Here is a 22403-nt window from a genome sequence, read left to right on the forward strand (position 1 = left end):
TAGGCAGGTGGTAATGGTTGGTAAAGGTATAAACAGAAGTCCATGTTGCAGCCTCCAGGATGTCCCTGGTGGGGACCTCTCTGAGAAAAGCTGTAGAGGTGGAGGTTGCCCTGGTGGAATGCGTCCTGACCCCCTTTGGGGGTGGTTTCCCGTGCTGTTTGTAGCAGAAATGGATGCAGTGTGCTATCCATTTGGAGACTGTTTGGATATGGCCTTGCCCTCTGCCCCTGCTGCGAAGCTGACTAGCAATTGGTCAGTTTTTCTAAAAGATTTAGTCCTATCCAGATAGAATCTGAGCTGTCTGTGCACATCTAGAGAGTGCAGAATCCTTTCCCCCTTGTTTTGTGGGTTAGGGAAAAAGGTGGGAAAATGAATGGATTGGTTGAGAGCCACACTGGACACCACTTTAGGCATGAAGGATAGGTTAATCCTGAGGGAGACCCTGTCAGCATGGAAAATGATGAAGGGCTCGACAGCCATGAGTGCTTGTAGCCGTGAAACTCTTCTAGCTGAAGTGATGGCCAGAAGCAAGGCTTTTTTCCAAGAGAGGAATTTTAACTCTGCTGAAGCTGCAGGCTCGGGGGGGGGGGGGTAGGGTGAGCTTTTCCAACACAAAGTTAAGGTCCCAAGCTGAGTTAGGAGCTCTTCTGGGTGGCCTTGTTAGCCCCTCTTAGGAACTGTTTGATGAGGGGGTGTGAGAAGAGAGGTGACTCTATGCCGTAATGAGCAGAGATGGCAGAGGCATGAACTTTAATAGAAGAGAATGATAGACCCCTGTGTAGTAGGTCTGCTAGGTAATCCAGGATGAGAGGTAGGGAGGGCTGTGCTGTTTTTGCTCCCTCAGCCTGGATCCAGGTGCAAAACCTTTTCCACTTGTCAGCATAGGATTTTCTAGTGCTGGGACGTCTGGCCTCATGTATAACATCCAGAAATTGTTTGCTTGGGCTGGCAGATGGAGGAGAGGTCAGGGAATAAGCCAGGCTGCCAGGTTCAGGGTCTGCAATTGTGGACGCATGAATTCTCCATTTTTCTGGGTCAGGAGTGTTGGGATCTGAGGTAGGTGGCAAGGGTGACAGGCTGCGCAACAGTGGGCACCAGTGCTGGCGTGGCCAGTTTGGGGCAATCAAGATTGCCCTTGGTTTTTCCTCCCTTATTTTGAGCAGTACCCTTGAAATGAGTGGTAGAGGGGGAAATGTACAGATAGAGAGGTTTACCCATTGGAAGGATAGAGCATCCACTTTCCAGGCCTTGCTGTGAGGTTCCTTGGTGCAGAATTGCTGAGCTGATGATTGGAGTGGGAGGCAAAGAGGTTCACCTTCAGGGTGCCCCATTTCTGGGTTACAAGGTTGAAGGTTCTGTGGTCTAGCTGCCACTTGTGTGGGTCTTGCAGGTTTCTGCTTAAGTTGTCTGCCAGAGAGTTTAGGAAGCCTGGCAGGAATTGTGCTAGCAGGTGTATTTGCATGGCTGAGGCTGTGTGCCAAAGGGTCATGGCGAGCCTGCAGAGAGGATAAGAGCGAGTCCCTCCCTGCTTGTCGATATACCACATCACTGTGGTGTTGCCTGTTTTGATCACTAGAGGCCCTGGGGAGAATAGGGGTCTGAAGGCTGTCAGGGCATGCTGAACAGCTAGCCACTCTTTTTGGTTGATGTGCAGATGTATTTGATTTGGGCTCCAATGACCCTGAATGCACCTGTTGGTCCAGGTGTGCATCCCAGGCATAGTCTGATGCATCTGTGGTGAGGGTCTGGGTGACGTGGGGTTGTGAGAAGGTCCCGTGCTGTGGTTGCATGCTGCTGCCCACCAAAGAAAATCTTTCCTTAGACAGGGTATCATAGGTATGAAAGTTTCAAGGTCTTGAGAGTGTTGACACCAAAGGCTTTTTAGGTACCATTGTAGTTTCCTCATATGCAGTCTGGCATATGTAATGAGTAGAATGCAGGAGGCCATGAACCCTACAGCTTGCAGGATTTTCCTTGCAGATAACTGGGTTCTGGTGGCTAGTTGAGAGAAGCCTGTAAGGTAGGCTTGTTGATGCTGTGTCCAGGCTTGCTCCCAGGGATACAGTTTTTCGTGTGGGGACTAGTTTTGTTTTCTTTTCATTAAGAGTACACCTCAGGGAGGTCAGTAGGTCCTTTACAAAGGTCAGGTGCTGTAACAGCTTTTCCCGACTGTCTGCCTGAATCAGGCACTCGCCTAAGTAGAGGTAAATTTGAATATTTCTTTGCCTGCAAAAAGCAATGGCTGGAGCCAGGCATTTTGTGAAAACTATGGGAGCAGTGGATAAGCCAAAGGGAAGTGCAGAGAATTGAAAGTGCATAGATACTGGCCTGAAAGGTAGATATTTCCTGCAAGATTCCCTGATTGAGATGTGTAGGTACGCCTCTTTTAGGTCTAGGGTGGCTAACCAAGCATCCTTGGAAAGTATAGGAAGAAGCTGCTGGAGGGAGAGCATTTTGAATTTTGGTATCACCAGAAAGGTGTTTAGAATGGATAGATCGAGGATTGCGTGCCAGGTGCCCTCTTTTCTGGTTACCAGGAAGAGTCTGGAATAGAAAAAACCTTGGCCTATCTGGTCTGCAGGAACATGCTGTATTGCCCTCATGGAGAGCAGGGAATGGACTTGCTTTTTGGCCTGTGCCCACTGGTTTGGAGGAAGAAATGGGAACCCTTTTGGGGTTGGCAGACTATGGAAACAAAATATGTATCCCTGAGACAAGATGTTGAGGACTCATCGGTCGTTGGTAATAGAGGCCCAGTTGTTTGCATGGAAGGAGAGTTTTCCTCCTAGGGGCACAAGCAGGTGGGCAGAGGTAAGGGGTGGAGGTGTAAAGTCATTGCGAGTTCTAACCATAAAGGGGTGGCTTAGCACTCCCTGTTTTTGAAGAGGAGGAACTCCATTGCTTAGATCTCTGCATACCCTGGGACTGCTGTCTGGGGGGTCTGCTTCCCCTGGGTCTTGGCTGAGCTGGCCTGCAGGGGGCCGGAAAGGACCAGTGCTTAGAGGGGCAATACCTACTGAACCTCGCAGGCTGGACCTGTAAAAAGTCTTTACCTGTCTGCATAGATTTAGCTTTTTCTTCCATATTTTTTAAGACCTCTTCTGCCTTGGTGCCAAACAAATTGTCTTTGTTCAATGGTGCGTCCAATAATTTTGATTTGACATGGTCTGGCAAGGTCCGTTCCTTAAGTCAAGCATGCCTTCTAATGACAGAACCAGTGTCTGCTGCCCTGCAAAATGCTTCTAGGGCATCAAAGCCACATTGCAAGGTCTGCTTAGTAACTTGGCTTGCAGAATGCATAAGCTCTTGTAATTCTTTATTTTCTGCACAAGCAGGAAAGGAAGAAATTTTTTGTTTGAGGAGTTCCATGGTATGCTGCTAATATTTCAACATGTGGAAATGACAATTTAGAGCTCTAATAGCAAGAGTTGCAGAGATGTATACTTTTTTACCCCATCTAACTAAAGCTCGGGAATTCCTGTCTGAGGGGGTGGGACTCTTAGCTGAGGTTGCTTTAATTCCTTTAGGTCCTTGGGAGATGACCTCTGGGTCAGCAGAAAGATTTTTGAAAAGGAATTTGAGAGAGTCAGGGACTCTGTAAGTACCTGTCAGGTTTCATGGGAGCAGCAGGAAGGATGTCAGGAGTCAAACTGGAATCCATAAAACATCATCCACAACATCCAGGATAGGAGGAATGGCTAAAGGTCTGTGCTGTGGTAAATCTAAGAATTCCCCGAGTCTCTTTTTTGACTGAGGATAGTCCTGACATTCCCATTGGAAATGCTCCTTTAAAGTATGTACGGTTTCACCAAATGAAAAATCCTCAGGAGGAGAGGCAGAAGGAATGGATTCCTCTGTATCAGAATCCTCATAAGCAGAGAGGGGTTGCATGTCTTCATATTCAGAAACCTCAGAGTCATCGGACTCCTGTTAAGATAAAACTACTGGGGACAAGTCTATTTTTCTTTTGGAAGGGGTAGCCTGGCTTCTAATAAGCATAATAAGATCTTCTGCCATTTTAAGCATTTGAGATTGAGGTAAGGAAGCAGGTGCCTGAGCTTGGGTCGTTGTTTTTTTAGGCGTAGTTCGTACCCTGGGCCTTAGAAACTCTGTAGTTTTAGAAAGAACTGAAGATGCGAAAGAAGTCATCTGTGTCGAGTATCGGTAGTGCGAAGAACTTCCTCGGAAGCCAGTGCCTGCTCAGTGGTTCCAGACCCATCCAAGGTGGAGACATCCGCAGGATCCTTAGTCGAGGAAGAGTCTCGTGGCATACCAGACTCCAAACAGGTCTTGGTAGCGGCCTGCGAATCCACAGAAGTGGGCATCAGGGGCTGCGAAAGTGCCTCATTGAGGACCCGAGAACTGATGACTAGCTTAACGGAAGCATTGTCGGCAGTTTTGGACCTGTGCAATCTATCTCTGTCTTTATCCTTACGTTTTTTCAGAAGATCGGTAGTCGGATGGCTTACTGAAGTCATATCGGAATATGAGGACTGAGAGCTAAAGTATTTAGCTACAATAAGGGCCCAAAGTATAGCTCTGGCATTGAAATAAGCACAAAAGCGACAGCGAAGTACATCATGGTCTGGGCCTAAACAGGTAACGCAGTAAGAATGGAAGTCTTGGTGTGGTATTTGCTTTCCACAAGCGAGACAATTGTTAACTTCTTCTGACATTGGTTAGAGCAAGAAAAAAGGATCCCCAACAAGGTACTTAGCTTTAGAAGACTTCAACTTCAACTTAGAAACGAAAACTCAGGTAGCGGCCAACCGGCACTCGTGCAAACTGCTTCTGCTTCAGGCTCCTTGGCAAGAAAGACTGACGTAATGGCGTCAGCTGCCTGATTTTATACCACTGATGACCTGACATCAGTCCTGGAGCAACAGCAACCGGCACAGAAATACTAAGCCTCTGGTATTCGAGCCGACTGGGGGTTAGGGTTACCCTAGCAGGATAACCCAAGTGTGATGACTGCAACAGTGAAACACAAAGAACAGATATGTTTATGCTTCTTCAATATGTGTCTGGCATTTTACTCCAAGAATGCCTGTACCCAAGCTGCGAGCCAAACTCATGTCACCGGCACCACATCGAATGCTGTCATATTTTTTTTTTTTTTTTTTTTTGCATTTATCTCAATTCTAAATTGGCAAGAATTTTTTGCATTTATCTCTTAATTCTATCTTTGCAAGAAAGGTCTTGCACTTTGCCTGGCTGGTATATTGGTAAACTGCTCACACCTACGTCAATTAGCACCTGAGTGCAGCTCAAGTGCAAAACAAGTAAAGTCAACAAAGGCCCAGCTCTGCTATGTGACAACACTGGCACTTCACAGGCTTAAGAGAGGCTTAAGGCACTGAAAGGGTGCTCTTTTCTACATGAACTATAAAGGTAACTGGAGAGTGAAAGTATTTGTAACAAAGTGAGGCCTACCAAGGAAAGCACATCTTTTAACCCATGGCCCAGGTGCAGGTTACAAAAACCTGGGAGAGACGCATGGTTCCCAAGTACATGGGTATTCTACTCTGTGAGGTGGAAAGAATCAAAAAACACATCACACTGGTTGTACCTACTTCAGACCCCCCCAAGGAGAAGTCTGAGACAGTCAGTGAGCAAGATGCATCTGCACAAAAATACAATGCTCAAAACTTTGTACTGGTCTGTACACATGCAACAGCTTTTACTCCTTCACTCAACAACATAAAACAATTCTAAAAACTGACTTTACAAGAGGGTTAAAGCAGCTTTTAGCAAACACGTTGAGCAGTTCACAATCCTCAAGTTATCCACCTAAGATGAGAGTTTGAGATGCAGGGCCAGCTGTTGGGGGTGAGAGGAAGGTGTGGTACTGAGAGATTAGAAGGCAGCTATTCAGGGAAGGACAATGAGGAACAACTTTAACATGTCTTCTCAGTACTTGCTAGGGTAATAGCGGGTGACTAACAGCATGCATCACAGCCCACCAACAGTATCATCAGCCAGCCTGTGCATTATATGAAGCAGCTTGTGGGGGAGTTGTGACAGCAAATGACTGCAAAAGTATGCAGTTTCGACAGAGGATTCAGCCCCCACCTATACATTGAAGCTGCAGTGTTAACAGTGGATAGGGGAGTGGTACAGCAATGGGAGTCAGTCTGCAGTGAAGCAATGCTTTGGGGTGATGAGGCAAATCAAGCTCTACACCCTTTGAAGGCATGAATTGCACATTTGACATTTGTCTAGGTACCCTGAAACAGAAGAAGTCATCCACTGGAAGAATAACTCAACAGATTAGCAAATTTAAAAGTAATGTAGATTTTCAGCTCATACTAGCAAAAGCAAATACGTATCTCAATTACTGTACTCACCGTGCTATCTTGATGTAATAGTGTGTTGGTTTGGGCATCAAAAATTCTCCTGGAATTTCCACCTCTGCTGTCTGAGCTGAAAAATTACTTAGAAAACGGCACTTCTCTTCAATAAGGAAAAACTTTGGAAGTTGTTTGGTTTTTGCCTCGAGGATTTTGATCCACTTCTTCAGCTTTGAAATAAGATTGTGAAGCTTGGTGGAGCCTGGTACACTGAAGTCAAAGTCTGCAAAAGAAACAACAGTGAACAAAGCCAAAAGCCCAACACGGACACCTTTAAATAAAAATACTATCGAGTTTCTTCAGCTGTCAATGACAATGTATGAAAATGTACAGTGGCATTCAAGGCCATTTTCCATTAAGTTGAACACATTTTGTTCTTTTTTTTTTTTTTTTTTAAAGAAAGACAGAAAAAAGGAGGGCAACACTACTTAAAATAATTTACTACATACCTCAGAAATGATAAACTGCTCCAATTTTTACTTGGTACAGACAGTAGAAGTCAAGTAAAAAAATCAGTTGTACTGTTTTTACAGTGTACCCACTATCTACAATTATGTGCTTAGCAATGAAATCAGCATTCAGGAAAAGGCACTGGCAAAATTATACTCGACACAAAACTGTTCTCAGGTTCAGAGAACTTTGCGACTGCTTTGGTAGAGAAAGAGTTAACATGAATGTTCTATCACACTTACATACCTGGACATGAACTAGAATTTGTGTATTATAGCACTTTTAGTTTAACAAGAATTTAATAAGCAAACAGTATTCCTTTAAAATATTGTACTTGAGTAAGAGAAACCTTCAGAAAAGAGGTTCAACAACTTATGAAACAAAACAGTTAAAATTTACACAGTGAAGTATCAAATTATGAAAATCTCAGCAGTATACATAAAGTGTGCAGTTTAAATGCAGTGATTTACTATGACAGCAAAATTAATTTTCTTTCCATCAGTACAAATGGCATTGACGTATGAACCTGTCATGTTGTAAATAAGTTCTATCAAATCTGCTTAGCACTTCAGTCTCCCAAACTGCACGATAAAGCCTCCAACATAGTACATTTATGTTAAAAATTTACAAAAAACAGAGATGTTACAGTATATTCATTACAGAGTCAGGTCATCAGAGACTTGAAGCAGCAATTTAACATTTTGCAACCATTTGAATGATGGACGGAACCCATTTGTCTGATGTTATGGACTGCCAGGTTAGGAGGTATACAGTTTGCTTTCGAGACAGAGGAATTTGGGTTGACGGAGGTGGGGTGGGGGAGGTTGGTAGTCATAAGAAGGCTTGTTTATCAGGGATGGAGAGTTTAGAACTCTTCAAATCCTACTGAGCCTTGTCCTGAAACCTCCTTATACTGTTTATTTTTTACCCTTCTGAGATTGATTTTGGCTGCTGTGAACAGTGTCCAGGCTCAGTAAGTAAGTCGAGTAGGAGAAAGAAAAATTTGTTTAAAATCTTGCACGACCTTACCCTTCTCCTGTAAAGTTTTGAAGAGTTCTGGAATGGCAGAATCATAAAAATCTTGCTTATTCACAGGGGAATCCACAAACTTAGCTTTGACATCTTCAGGTTAAGGCTGAAGTCTAAGGTAGAATCTACAAACAGAACAGTACAGTTTTGTACCTACCATAAATGTAGATGTTCGAGTGTTCACCCTGCTGCAGTCATCACACTTGGGTTATCCTGCCGTCAGGCGGTCCCGCAGTCGGCCAGAGTTCCAAAGTCTTGGTCCGGCGTCGGTTGCTGTCGCTTCCTCCCTGACGTCAGTGCGCCAGGGGTATATAAGGGGCATCCGACGCCATTTTCTTCAGTTTTTCTTGCCCCAGATGTCAGGTGCCCCCAATAGGTAGGCAATACATATTGCTATATAAAAATATACAAGTAAAAATAAAACAATACTTTCAGTCACAAGCAAATACACCACAGAGGTTGTATAGAATAGAAAGGTATGGATAAGTCCAGCTAGTTCAAAGGGGATGGAGGGAGGGTAACCTGGACTGCAGCAGGGTGAACACTCTAACATCTATATTTATGGTAGGTACAAAACTGTACTATGTTCATCATGTTACCCTGCTGCAGTCATCACACTTGGGTTGAATCCCAAAGCTAAGGATGAGTGGTGGAGTTAAACAGGGTTAGAAGAAGCTAGTAGGCCCTGCAAAACTGCAGTGGCAAAACCAGTTCTAGTCTTAGAATATAGAGGTAAGTGATAGTGTTTGGTGAAGGTGTGCACTGAACTCCAAGTTGCAGCTTCCAGAATATCCTTGGTTGGCACCCCCCCTGAGAAAGGCTGCTGATGTAGCTGTAGCCCTGGTGGAGTGGGGCCTAATGCTAGCAGGTACCGGTTTCCCATGATGCGTGTAGCAGAAACGCATGCAATGTCCTATCCATTTTGAAATGGTCTGTTTTGAGATAGCTTTTCCTTGTGATCCTGCAGCATAGGCTACAAAGAGCTGGTTAGAGTTTCTGAAAGCCTTAATTTTATCCAAGTAGTAATGTAATTGTCTGTGAATGTCCAAAGAGTGCAGGAGTCTTTCTCCTTTGTTCTGGGGATTTGGAAAAAAGGTGGGCAAATGAATGGTTTGGTTTAGAGCCACACTGGTTACCACCTTTGGCATAAAGGAAGGGTTAGTTCGCAGAGAGACTCTGTCTTGATGAAAAATGAGGAAAGGCTCCACTGCCATTAGTGCCTATAGCTCTGAGACTCTTCTAGCTGAAGTTATTGCTAGCAGCAGGGCAGTTTTCCATGAAAGAAACTTTAAATCAGCTGAGAAAGCTGGTTCAAAGGGCGGCAGTGTAAGTTTTTCCAGAACAAAGTTGAGATCCCAAGTAGGTGTTGGTGCTCTCCTGGGCGGTCTTATGTTCTTAGCCCCTCTGAGGTACTGTCTTAAGAGTGGATGTGAAAATAAAGGAGGATCTGTGTTGTAATGAGCTGAAATTGCTGAGGCGTGGATCTTAATAGATGAAAAGGAAAGTCCTTTGTGCAACATCTCAGTTAAATATTGTAGAATCTGAGGAATGTTTGGATCAAGGGGATTTTGGCATTTAGCCTGGTTCCAGGCGCAAAATCTTTTCCATTTGTCTGAATAGGTTTTCCTGGTGCTGGACCTCCTGGCCTCCAGAATGACATCCATAACAGCTTTGGATAGAGGTGTTGGTTGATTGTTTAGGTAATTTGCCATGCAGCCAGGAATAAGTCTTGAGCTGGCGGTGTAGAATTTAATTGTCTCACTGGGTGAGCAGGTGAGGAATTTGTGGTAAAATCCATGGTGGGCCGTAGGCCATGTTCTTTAGAACTGGATACCAGTGCTGGCGTGGCCAGTTTGGTGCAATGAGTATCATTTGTGGCCTCTCTAATCTGACTTTCAGCAGCACCTTTGCTAGAAGAGGCAGTGGAAGAAAGGCATACGCTGTTAATGTTTTCCAACTGAATGAGAGGGCATCCACTTTCCAAGCTTGTGGGTGGAATGTCCTTGTACAAAATTTTTGAAGTTGGTAGTTTTGGGGGTTGGCAAACAGATCTATGTCTGGGCGTCCCCATTTTTGAGTTATCATTGCAAATACTTGTGCATCCAGTTTCCACTCGTGGAGATCCATGATGTTTCTGCTTAGGTCGTCTGCCAATGTATTTTTCTTTCCTGGCAGGAATTGTGCTTGTAGTTGAACTTGGTAAGACAGTGCTGTGTTCCACAAGGTCATTGCTTGATTGCATAGAGGGTAGGAATGTGTGCCCCCTTGCTTGTTGATGTACCACATTACTGTGGTATTGTCCGTCTTTATTATTAGTTGTCCTGGGTGTAAGAGGTCCTTGAAAGCTGTTAGGGCATGCTGTACTGCTAGCATTTCCTTTTGATTGATATGCAGATGCCTTTGATCTGTAGTACATTTGCCCTGAATGCACTGTCCTGCCATGTGTACTCCCCAGGCATAGTCCGATGCATCTGTTGTCATAGTTTGCCTGGCTGTGGGTAATGTGAAAGGCTGACCCTTGTTGAGGTGACATGCCTGTGTCCACCATAGAAACTCCTGTTGAAGGCAGGGAATGAGTGGTATCATTGTTTCCAAGCTGTGACTGTGCTGATTCCATACACTTTTCAGGTTCCATTGTAATTTCATCATATGCAGTTTTGCAAATGGTATTAGTAGTATGCAAGATGCCATGAATCCCAAGGCCTGCAGAATTTTTTCTTGCAGGGAGTTGGGTCTTTGTTGCCATTATTTTGAAGTATTGAGTCAGCTGTTGTTGCTTGTCTGGCGTGAGATAAGCCATCTGGGCCCGTTGTATTCAATCTGGCAGCCAGGAATATTATGTTTTGTGAGGGCACTAGTTTTGATTTCTTTTTGTTTACTGTGTACCTTGGGCAACTTAGAAAGTGTTGGACAAATGCCAGATGTTTTAAAAGAATGTCCTTGCTTTCTGCTTGAATAAGGCAGTCGTCCAGGTATGGGTATATTTGAATTCCTCTTTGTGTGCAGTATGCAATTACTGGTGCCAGGCAGTTTGTGAAGACCCTGGGCGCAGTAGATAAGCCAAAGGGCAGTGCAGAGAATTGATAATGGGTTGAACCTGCAATGAAGCGAAGGTATTTTCTGCAATTTTGTCTGATAGGGACATGCAGGTATGCCTCCTTGAGATCCAACGTTACTAGCCAAGCCTTCTTGCCCAGTATGGGAAGAAGCTGCTGTAGTGTTAGCATCTTGAATTTTGGTACTTGCAGATAGGTGTTCAGAATTGAAAGATCCAGAATGGGTCTCCATGCTTTGTCCTTTCTGGGGACTAGAAAGAGTCTTGAGTAAAATCCTTGTCCTTGCTCCTGTGTAGGTACCTGTTGAATGGCTCTCATGTCCATGAGAGCTGTAATTTGTTTTTGTGCCTCTGCCCATTGATTTGGTGGCAGGTTTGGCATTCCTTTTATCCTTGGCAAGGTATGAAAGTGGAATCTGTATCCTTGTGAGACCATGTTTAGGACCCATTTGTCTTTTGTGATGATGTTTGTGATGATGTGCCAGTTGTCGGCAAAAAGTGCTAATTTTCCTCCCAAGGGAGCTGCCAAGAGAGATTTGCTTGGTAGTTGGAGGGTTGAGTCATTGTGTTTGTCTTCTGCTAGCTTGGGGCCTGTCTTCACCTCCTTTCTGGGTTGTGGCACCCCATTGGCGAGGTTTGTAAGGGCCTTGTGACTGACCTCTGCCCCTTGGGCGTCTGTATTTGCCCCTCTATGGTCTGTCAGAAGCTGGAAAGGACCATTTTTTTGTTGGCCAATTTCTGCTGAAACGAGGGGGTTGTACCCGTAAAAAATCCTTGGCCGTCTGCATAGACTTTGCCTTATCCTCCATTTTCTTTAAAACCTCTTCTGCTTTGACACCAAATAAGACATCCTGCTGTAAAGGTGCATCCAATAATTTTGCTTTAACATGATCAGGTAGGGTTTTTGTTCTTTTAACCAAGCATGTCTGCGTATGACAGACCCAGTAACAGCTGCTCTACAGGAAGCTTCCAATGAATCAAATCCACATTGTAAAGTATGTTTGTCCACCTCTTCAGCTGCATGCAACAGATCCTGCATTTCCTTGAATTAGCCTGTTCAGAATGAGTGTTCAGTTTTTGTTTTAATTGAGATATTAGGAATTGCTGATATTTCAGCATGTGAAACTGACAATTTAATGCTCTCATAGCCAGAGTAGCTGAGGTGTATATCTTCTTTCCCCATCTATCTAGGGCTCTGGAATCCCTTTCAGAGGGTACAGGATTTTTAGCCATAGAAGCTTTAGCCCCTTTGGGACCCTGGGAAATTGATTCTGGGTCAGCCAGAGGGCTTTTATAAAGGAATTTGTGTGTGTCAGGTACTCTGTAATATCTGTCTGGAGCAGGAGGTAGGGAGTCTGGATTTAGACTAGACTCTAAGTAAACATCATCCACAATATCTAAAACTGGAGGGATAGCAAGTGGTCTGTGCTGGGGTAGTAAAAGAAACTCTTGGAACCTTTTCTTAGAATCAGAGTAGTCCTGGTGTTCCCAGTGGAAATGTTCCCTCATGATATGTAAAGTTTCCCCAAAGGAGTAGTCTTCAGGGGGAGATGCTGAGGGAATAGTCTTCAGCATCAGAATCTTCATAAGGGGGAAAAGCGTAATTCTGTTCCTCAGAAGAATCTGAGGAAATAGAAACCTGGTCAGAGGAAGCATAGTCCTACTCTTGTCTTGGCCTTTTATCAGGAGGGGGATGGGAACCTCTGATTAGGGAAATCAAATCTTCAGCCATCTTAAGCATCTGTTTCTTAGGCATGGGGCCTTGAACAGGAGACTGATGTACAGTCTTTTTTGGTTTTAATGGAGTTTTTAGCTTAGCATAAGATTTAATGGTGAATGTAGTAGGTCTGAAGACACCTTCTGAAACCGAAGGCGTTTCTACTGCACCGGGATCACCTTCTGCTCCGGTGTCGGAAGGGCCTAACGAAGATGGTTGTGACGGCCTAGTACACTCCGCTTGAGAAACCAAAGTGGTCTGGGGTTCCATTTCCACGGTCATCAGGGGCTGCGTAGGCGCCTCACTGAAAACCGGAGAACGGGCGACAGGCCCAGCAGAGGCCTCAGAGTCTGGCTTGGTTCTAGGCTGCCTGTCCTTATCCTTGCATTTTTTATGCATGCCGGTTGTCAGCTGCTCTGACGACATGATATAATTAAATTTCCTACCAAAGTAATGTCATGCGAAGTCAAAACGGCGTTTGATAGTTCGTTTATTAAATCTAGCACAAAACTGACAACCTGTGACGTCGTGGTCTGGGCCTAGGCAAGGAATACAATAAGAATGGAAGTCCTTATGAGGTATTTGCTTCCCACAAGAAATGCAATTGTTAACTTTTTCTGACATCGGACTGAGGCAAGAAAAGATTCCCCAACGGGGTACTTAGCTTTATTGAAGACTTCGGACTGAAATTTGATTCGAAAATCTCAGGTGTCGGCCGACCGGCACTTGCGAACTGCTTCTGCTTCGGGCACCGCGCAGCAAGAAAGACTGAAGAAAATGGCGTCAGATGCCTCTTATATAACTCTGGCGCACTGACGTCAGGGAGGAAGCGATGGCAACTTACGCCAGACCAAGACTTTGGAACTCTGGCCGACTGCGGAACCGCTTGACGGCAGGATAACCCAAGTGTGATGACTGCAGCAGGGTAACATGATGAACATCAGTAGTAGCAGCAGCATCACAAGTGCATTTAACAGAAAGCCTAGCAACTTGATAAGCAAAATTAAGAAGACAAAATGCACAAGATTTAGTGTTGGGAGTCCTCTAAATATGACAGTACATTGCCCAAATAACCCAAAACAGAAGAAAAAAGATATCTGATCATATAGGTTAGGTAACTGATACCTGAAAAGATTGAGTGGCAAAGGTATACACCTTTTTGCCATACGTAGCAATAGTTCTGCTATCTTTATCACTAGGCAAATCATTACATGAAGGCAACAGTTTTGAAAGCTTTTCAATGGAAAGAGAGGTGGCTGGATCTGAGGTGGGGTTCTTACGAAAGAACTTTTCAGTGTATGGAAGCTTGTAGAATTTGTCAGCTTCCTTTAGGGTAGGTGGCTGAGACTTGGGATTAAAAGAGGCAGCAGAAAATAGTATCCAACAAAGCCTCCAAAGCAGGAGGAATAGCACAGGTTTTAAGCATCCCCATCTCCAAATGAGCACGGTAACTTCTCTGAACATCAGAAATTTGGGAACATTCTCAGTGAAAATGCTGCATCACTTTAACGAATACATCTCCAAAACAAAGTTCTTCCTGAGGAGAATCAGGAGACAAAGTATCCTCATCATTAGAGGCAAAGGCCACTGAGGACTGGATATGGTGAGAATAAGCCAAGAAATCTTCCTCGTCAGATTCGGAATCCTTCTCTTCTCTTCAGAATCCTCTCTCTCTGCCTTTTGAGAGGAGGAGAAGAGGAGGGAGCTGCAGCAGCAAAAAATTAAGGAGGTTTCAGGAGCATTACGGCTCAATTCCTGCTACTCTTTCTGGAGATTATTAGACGTCTGTGTGGAAATATGTTTGGACTTCTACTGTTTCTTAACTGGGACATCTGCCTATACAAAATGTGGTGGCTCCAAGTCCTGATGTACTTCAATCAAGGAGCAGGGGAACGTTTTACTTAACTAACATCAGAAGTATGTTCTCAGGTCCAAACGAAATAACCACACGCTCCAGGGATCTAAACCTTGTCATCACAATAAACAAAACATGCTGGAGGGATAGGTTCCTGACCCAGAGACTCCGAATACTCTGGAATAAGACTGCCCATACATGTCAAGCAGAGCGCCTCCTTGGCCCGCTTCAAAAGGAACCTTGATGACTGGATGGGAGATAGGAAATTCACCCCAGGAATCATGTCAGTCGCCCTGCTAGACAGGGGTCCAGGGAAGTAAATATTGTGGGAAGAAATATCCAGGGAATTGTTATGGTTAGGCTTGTACAGGCCCTAGGGCCTATAGCCTAGTACCAACCTATGAACCTAAGTCAAGGTTACCCCTTAATGCCAAAAGCGGATGATGCGTCAGATGTGACAGACATCTGAGATAGGTGCAATACACTGGCTTCTGAAAGGGGTGCAATAAAGGGTTCAGCAGTCTAAAGACGCATCAAGACACATAAATGAAATGTCTAGGTCTAACTGGACAGCAAGAGTCTCAAGCTTTGGTTTCCAAAGCTTCTTTTGCAGCACTGGAGAAACATCGGGAGATGAAAACTCAAGAGGCCATTTCACCTTGTGCGAGTTCCTCAAGGTAAATCTTTAAAAGAAGACAGATGGCTATTGAGGATCTTAGGAAAAACCCTGACACACAATCCATATAGTTGTATTCAGCATTCAAGCTGCAGTATACAAGAGGAAGGCACCCAGGCTTTGGCATGCTGGCTGGACATGTGGCTAATCTTGGCAGGATATCCCCATCTGTTAATACTACTGGAACAGTGATCAAAGGAAGGGCATCCAAATATACCTGTGCTGAAACTGAGCCCTGGTCATTGGCAAGAACCAGAGGGAGAATCGCTTCCTTTCTGCTAGGTAGGATTTTCACTGTGTGAGGTTTCAATGCATTCTTCACAATACTTAGCACATACTCTGAGAAATGTAACTGAATGGGATTAGTGTCAGATCAATCACTCTATCAGCCTTAAAGTCCTCAGGCCTGGATGTAGCAGTGACCCACTGTTCTGAATTAAGGAGGTTTTTGCATTGAAGAAAAAATCTGAGTTCTTCTTATGCCATGCTTAGCAGACGGGAGAACCAATGTTACCTTGGCCAAAACAGGGCTGTCAAATAGCATTTTTGGCTTTTCCTCTTTTTTTGTAAACACCGGGATCAGTGGTATTTGAGAGGAAGACATGGAGAAACATACCAGACAGAATCTGATGGTCAGGCTCCTGGGGTTGCTGGACTGATGCCAAACTTCCTAAGTCACCTGTTGTCTACAGAAAGAAAAAGGTCTACTTGCACACTTCACCTGTGTGCTAAGTCTAGGAACACATTGTGGTTTAGCATCCATTCATGCATGTCCAAGTGTGTCTTTCTCCTTAGATGGAATGTAGTTTACCCAGATGGTCAGGCCTGACCATCTCCTTGGCAATCTCCCAGGCTTGCATTTCTAACCTACATAGTAGGTAGTAGTGGGTGCTCCCTTGGTTGCTAATATGCCACATAACTGTGGTATTAATTTTAAGACTGTTTAGGGCCCTCTGTCTCCAAATTTGATTGAAAGTTTGAGGGCTACTACTACTGCCATTGTTTCTTTGACAATGATAGGCTTTTTTCTGAAATTCTTGACCCACAAGCCTTGCATACTCACATCTCCCACATGCACCCCTCATTCTGTGCCAATGAGTCTAAGGGGAGTGTCTGAGTCCCTTGTGTCATCCTGAAAGGTAACACTGAGTTTAGGTGAACCCAGTGTGTCCACTAGTGCTTTTTTTCCTATGCAAAGTAAAAAGGAGAATGGTTATTCCAGTGAAAGTGTGCTGACACCATTGGTTCCTGTTATTCTAGTGAAAGTGTGTTGACATCATTGGTTCCTGTTATTCTAGTGAAAGTGTGCTGACATCACTGGTTCCTGTTATTCTAGTGAAAGTGTGCTGACACCATTGGTTCCTGTTATTCTAGTGAAAGTGTGCTGACACCATTGGTTCCTGTTATTCTAGTGAAAGTGTGCTGACACCATTGGTTCCGTTATTCTAGTGAAAGTGTGCTGACATCGTTGGTTCCATTATTCTAGTGAAAGTGTGCTGACACCATTAGTTCCTAAGATATCACTACAAATTTCTCGTATACAAACTTGCTAGAGGAACCATTAGTATGCAATAAGTCATGTACCCCATGATTTTCAAAAATTCCTTTCTGTTGATGGTGTCCTGTTCCAAAGTTGCCTGGAGATACTTGGACAACAAGTCTACTTTGTCTTGGGGAAAAAAAAGCTTTCTGTTGGTCTGTATCTCATAATTCCACCAGTAACAAAACTTGCCTTGCCGGGATCACATGGGAATTTGTCAGGTTTAAAGAGTACAAGATCCTTGAAGCATGTCAGGGTGAACTGGTGTGCCTTCTTAATGTCTACTAGAAAGACTACCTGTATCAGGCAGTCATCCATATAGGGTAGGTATAAATGGTGTTAGCTCTGCAATAAGCAATTTCTAAAGCCAAATACTTACTGAATACTCTCAGCACTGTAGACAAGCCAATGAGCAACGTGGGAAATTGGTAATGGGGTTGACATAATCGTCAAGGCATTTATCTCACAGACACAGGGTCTGATTCTCACCTTTAAGGGATTGCTCCGGCATAATGATTACGGTATTTGCCTCATAGACACAAGGTACAGAGCTTGATTCTGACCTCAGGTTATTGGCTATGCTTAAAATGGCCCTTCAGGGCCATTAGCCTAGTATTCACCTATGAATCAATGAACTTAGTGTACTTGCCTTGCCTCAAATCTTATAAAACATCTATGGACCTTTGTAATGAGAACATGGAGGCAAACATCCTTTAAACCAAAGAAAGGCCTAATGGAATAAAGGATGTAGTAGGCCATACAACACAAGCATTCTGAATGTTTGTACTTTCAAGAATTTGTTTAACCATGCTAAATCTAGAACTGGTCTCAAGTGCATACTCTTCTGGCACTAAGAACAGTCCGAATGAAACTCTTGTCCTCTGCTCCCCTTTTCATACTTTTTCTAAGCTCCTCTGAGTTAGCAAGAGTGCCTAAAAGAGCAGGACTGAGACTAGCTTCTTGGGAACAAGCGGGGGCACTCCTTAGAATCTTGTCTGCTTAGGAATTGGAGTTTGTATCCTCGTTTCAAAACAGCAAGGATACACTGGTCCTGGGTGATTGCTTCCAATTCCTTCAGAGAGAAGTTTGAGAAGGGGAGATGGGGTTGTGGGATATATTTATTTTATTTTTTATTTATTTTACATTTGTTGACTGGGATCGTCCGACTGGATACATGTCCATTTTCAGCGGAGGCCCGGGGAGAAAAGCTCCACAATGTCAGAAGGTTACATACATGTTCAATATTACATATTATTACATTTAGTAGTGCAGTTAAGGAGAAAGATATACAGTATATATCGTAACAAAAACAGCCTAGCAATAGCAATCCAAAAACTACAATAGTTCCTATACAAATTTTATAAAGCATGTTAGGTTAAAGGACAATAGCAGCCTTTGAGCTTGAATACTATACAATGTTCTGGTTTAAGGTTATAGGTTCCTACCCTAGGTTGTCTTTTTAACAGAGGTTTAAGGGTTACAGATATGGTCAGAGATTGGACAAGGAAAAATTGTGTTCGGTCTTTTGAAGATAAAAGTTAAGTTGTTAAGCTAGGATAAGTATGGGGAGAAAGAGCTCTAGGTTAAGTGAGGAGAGCTAATCTGGGTTAGAGCATTGGCAAAGCCAATGTGACTTAAAATGGAGTTTTAGTTTCTTTTTGAATTGGTCCAGGGAGGTAGTAAGAGTAAGGTTACAGGGGAGGGCGTTCCATATTTTTCCAATGACATTGGCAAACAGAGAGTCACCCCCTGAGTTATAGGATTTGATTGTTTGGACAAGTTGCCTATTTGATGAGCGAAGACGGCTTAGACTGGAATAAGGAAGAATTACATTTTTCAGTGCAGGAGTGTTATCAGGTTGTTTGAGAATTTTAAAAGCTTCTATGAGTTGGTTCATCTGGAGAAGGTTAGGTAGTTCTATCCAGCCTAGGTTGTTTAGGTTAGTGCAGTGGTGAGTTCTATAGGGCATACCAGTTGCAAATCTGGCAATATGATTATAGCAAGATGTGAGTTTGTTTAGGTCGGATTTGTTAAGGTTAGTAAGCACGGGAGAGGCGTAGAGAAGGGTAGAGAGAAGATGTGAGCGGGAAATGGCCACTTTGGCAATTGGAGTTAGGAAAGTTTTAATCCTGTATAATGACCTGAGTTTCTTGTTTACTGTTTTGATGGTATGGTTAATGTGCATGTCGAATCTAAGTTTATTGTCTATGGTAACTCCTAATAGTTTAGTATAGGAGTCTGGGGAGATGATAGTCCCATTGTTGGATTGTATGGTAAAGGATATGGGAGAGGGTTTATGGGTTGGATGGAAGAGTAGTAGTTTGGTTTTGTTTGGGTTCAAGATCAAATGACACCCTGATAGCCAATTTTCTACTGTAGTAAAAATGTGCTGGGTTGTAGATAGTAGATTAACTGGGGAAGTATCAGAACATACTAGTGTAGAGTCATCTGCATATTGAATACAAGAGGCCTCAGGGATGACTGTATAGAGGTCATTGATAAAGACTGAAAAGAGAAGAGATCCTAATATAGAGCCTTGAGGAACCCCTATGGTATTAGGTAACAGGCACGAGAGCTTATTCTGCCAGAGTACTGCTTGTTGCCTATCAGACAGGTACGCATGAAACCAGTTTATGGCTTGGTTGTCTAAGTTCAGGGTTTTCAGAGTGTGGAGTAGTAGCTGGTGGTCAACCATATCGAAGGCTTTAGACAGGTCCAAAAAGAGAGACGAGGATATTCTTTTGTCATTCCTGTTATGGTTAATAGTGTCGGTAAAAGAGAGGAGGGCAGTGGTTGTGCTATGGTGGGGTCTGAATCCGTGTTGTGAATTGGCTAGTAGATTATTCTTGGTAAGATAGTGTAGAAGTTGTTTTTGTACACATTTTTCCATGATTTTGGCAAGTGGTGACAATATGGCTATTGGCCTGTAGTTTGAAAGTTCTGTGGATGAGCTCCCTTTATGGAGTGGTATAACATAGGATATTTTCCATATTGAGGGGATTGTGGACTCTGTTATGGTCCGATTAATTAGGACTGAGAAGGGATATGCTATGACATCTGCGGCTTTTTGCAGATATTCGGCTGGGAGAAGATCTGCAGAAAGGGTAGTTGGCTTTAGCTTTTTCAATAAGGATCGGATGAGGGAAGTGGAGACAGGTTGGAGGTTAAGGGAGATGAGTGACTTAGATATGGGATCCGTTATTGAGGTCCTGGTAGCCGATAGTTGGTTGGCTAAGGATTGAATAGTCTCTGTAAAGTAAGTATTAAAGGTATTTGCTACTTCTACTGGGCTTTTATCACTTAATGTTCCTGGGGTTGGACTGCTAGATTTACCTGGTTGGAGAAGATTAATTAAACCCACCCAGAACTTTTGAGGATTGTTTTGATGTTTATATTGCAGTTGGCAGTAGTAATCTTTTTTTGTCATTTGTAATGGCCTTTTTAGTCTCATTCCTTAGCTGTTGGAATTTAATGCGGTCTAGGGGTGACTTTGTTGCACGCCATTTGTCCCATGCTTTGTTTCTGAGTTTGATTTTTGATATGGAGTCTTTTGTTAGCCAAGGTGCTATTTGTGCTTTAATTCTGATTGATCTTTTTGGAGCATGAGAATCTAGTATCCTTAGGAATGTGGAGTTAAAATTTGTTACAGCATCATCTAGGGGAAGATACTTTAGTGTTGACCAATTACAAGATTTAAGTTCCATTTGAAATTTTGTGAGGTCGAACATTTTCTTATTCCTGACTGACCTGTAAATGGGCAGTTTAGAGATTTCTATTTTGTCTTTTCTTATGTATGTGATGAGGTGATCACTGAGGTCATTGGGAATGGTCCCAGATGTGTACATATGGGGAGGAGTATTAATGAGTATCCAATCAAGGATACTCACTTTTTGGTTGGAATTACCTATTCTGGTGGATGAGGATATAGTCTGAGAGAATCCATGGAGGTTTATATGAGTGGGGTTGGAATCCGATAGGCATAGGTTCCAATCAATATTGACATCACCCAACACTATAGTTTCTTGAGGGCAGTTGTTAGCTAACCAACTTAGAGTATTCTCCAGTGTGTCAGAGTTATTCCCAGGGGGGATGTAGATCCCAATTAGATTTAAGCTTTTTTGTTTGTTGAGTTGTAGTTTTAGAGACAGTATTTCAGCATTGGAGGTCCTGGGTGGTTGAGTAGGGTTTAGTGTGACATTTGAGTGAGTTTTTGTAAAATACGGCAATCCCACCTCCCTTTTTCTTTGTACGATCAGCCCTAAATGTATTATAACCACATAGAAGGATCTCATTATCTTTAGTTGAAGGTTTAAGCCAGGTTTCTGTTAGACATATTATGTCAGGAAGGTGAGTAGCTAAGAGGGCATGTAGGTTGTGTACCTTATTGTTTAGGCTTCTTATATTTAGGTGATAAAATAGGAGGGAGGTAGATGACCTGGGAAAAGATGGTGGGGTTTCAGAGTTTGGGGTTGATGATGGGCCTGGGTTGGGATGGATGTCACCGTCTTTAGCTATATTTTTTCTTAGGTACTCTAATAGTTTCATGAGTTTAAATAGTAGTTTTAGACCATATTTGGATTTAGGGTGCTTTTGGTTAGTTCTGTTAAGATACTGGTAAGTAGGCTTAGTAATATTTGAGGCCAGATAGAGGGTGGTATATGCAGTATCTAGTGAAGTTAAGGGGGTACTAGTTTGGTATTTGGGGTAGTGGAATCCTGAGTAATGCTGAACTTCATATCTAGTTAGCAAGTATTGTGTAATTAAGAGCGGTAAAATGAAAGGTATAGTTTTGAGTCTTAGCTTTAAAATAGTGGGAGGAGTACAATTCATTGTCTTGGGGTGATGGTAAATTGCCTTAGATGGATGTAAATGTTTAAGTTGGTAGGCGGAGGGAGATGATGGGGGAGTGGCTATGTACGGGAAGAATAGGTATGGGGGTGTGGTTAGGTGTCTATAAATGTGGGAGTACTGGTGGCGGGTGGGAGGAAAGAAACTTCGTCATAGCTGATCTATCTGGGTACTACAGTCCTGAGAGTCACAAGTCTCTGTCCCTTTGTTCTGCTTTCCACATTTTTTATATAGCAAGTTCTCTTTCCCTTATGAGATTTGCCCTTTTCCTTTGTGGATAAAAAAGGCAGCCTCTGGAAAAATAATTCCTTCAATATTCTGAAGGCTGAGAATGAAAAAGCTGATAGGTAGACTGCATGGTTTCCACCTTCACATGGTTTGGAAGGAGCTGAGTCCTCAACTAGGCATGTTTTCTAATCAGTCTCAGTAGCTGCTGCTTTGCATGATGTATTCAATGTATCACACTCCCATTTCACACAGTGCTTTGCAACTTGATCTCCGAGACTGCCAGCTCAACCAGCTGCCCCCCCTTTAGACTCTTGTCCTTGATCCCCTCTGCCTTAGATGTCATATGAGCTAAAGGGGACTCCTGAAACTTCAGCATGTAATTCTGGCTACTGTGGGCCCTGAATGTAGGAGTAGCACGTACAAGGTTTCTGTTAAGTAGTCAAGTACCTGCCTGTCATTAGAAATGGGTTTCCTGGATGGAGCCAGAGAGGTTTCCTTGTGAGACTCCAGGACATTACAGCTGGATCAGCCAAAGGGTTATTGTACAGAAACTTACGGGAATCCTGTTCAGGTTTCCTATGAGAGGGGAAAGGGAGTCTGGCTCCACCGATGCATCAATGAACTCACATCTTCAGTGCTTCTATGACTGTAGGTA

General features: G+C 43.4%; 1 protein-coding gene across 1 annotated transcript in view; it reads right to left on the reverse strand.

Moving 5' to 3' along the window:
* The window catches only part of LOC122816707 (transformation/transcription domain associated protein), a gene marked incomplete in the record, with an annotated part of 2794447 nt that overhangs the window by 145428 nt on the left and 2626616 nt on the right, over positions 1–22403 (reverse strand). Inside the window, 1 exon segment of the mRNA XM_044089697.1 lies at positions 6348–6573. Within this exon segment, the coding sequence (XP_043945632.1) occupies positions 6348–6573 (226 nt within the window).

This window comes from Protopterus annectens, chromosome 12.part0, assembly GCF_019279795.1.
Source record: "Protopterus annectens isolate FY-2018-M chromosome 12.part0, PAN1.0, whole genome shotgun sequence".
Classification (NCBI taxonomy): domain Eukaryota; kingdom Metazoa; phylum Chordata; order Ceratodontiformes; family Protopteridae; genus Protopterus; species Protopterus annectens.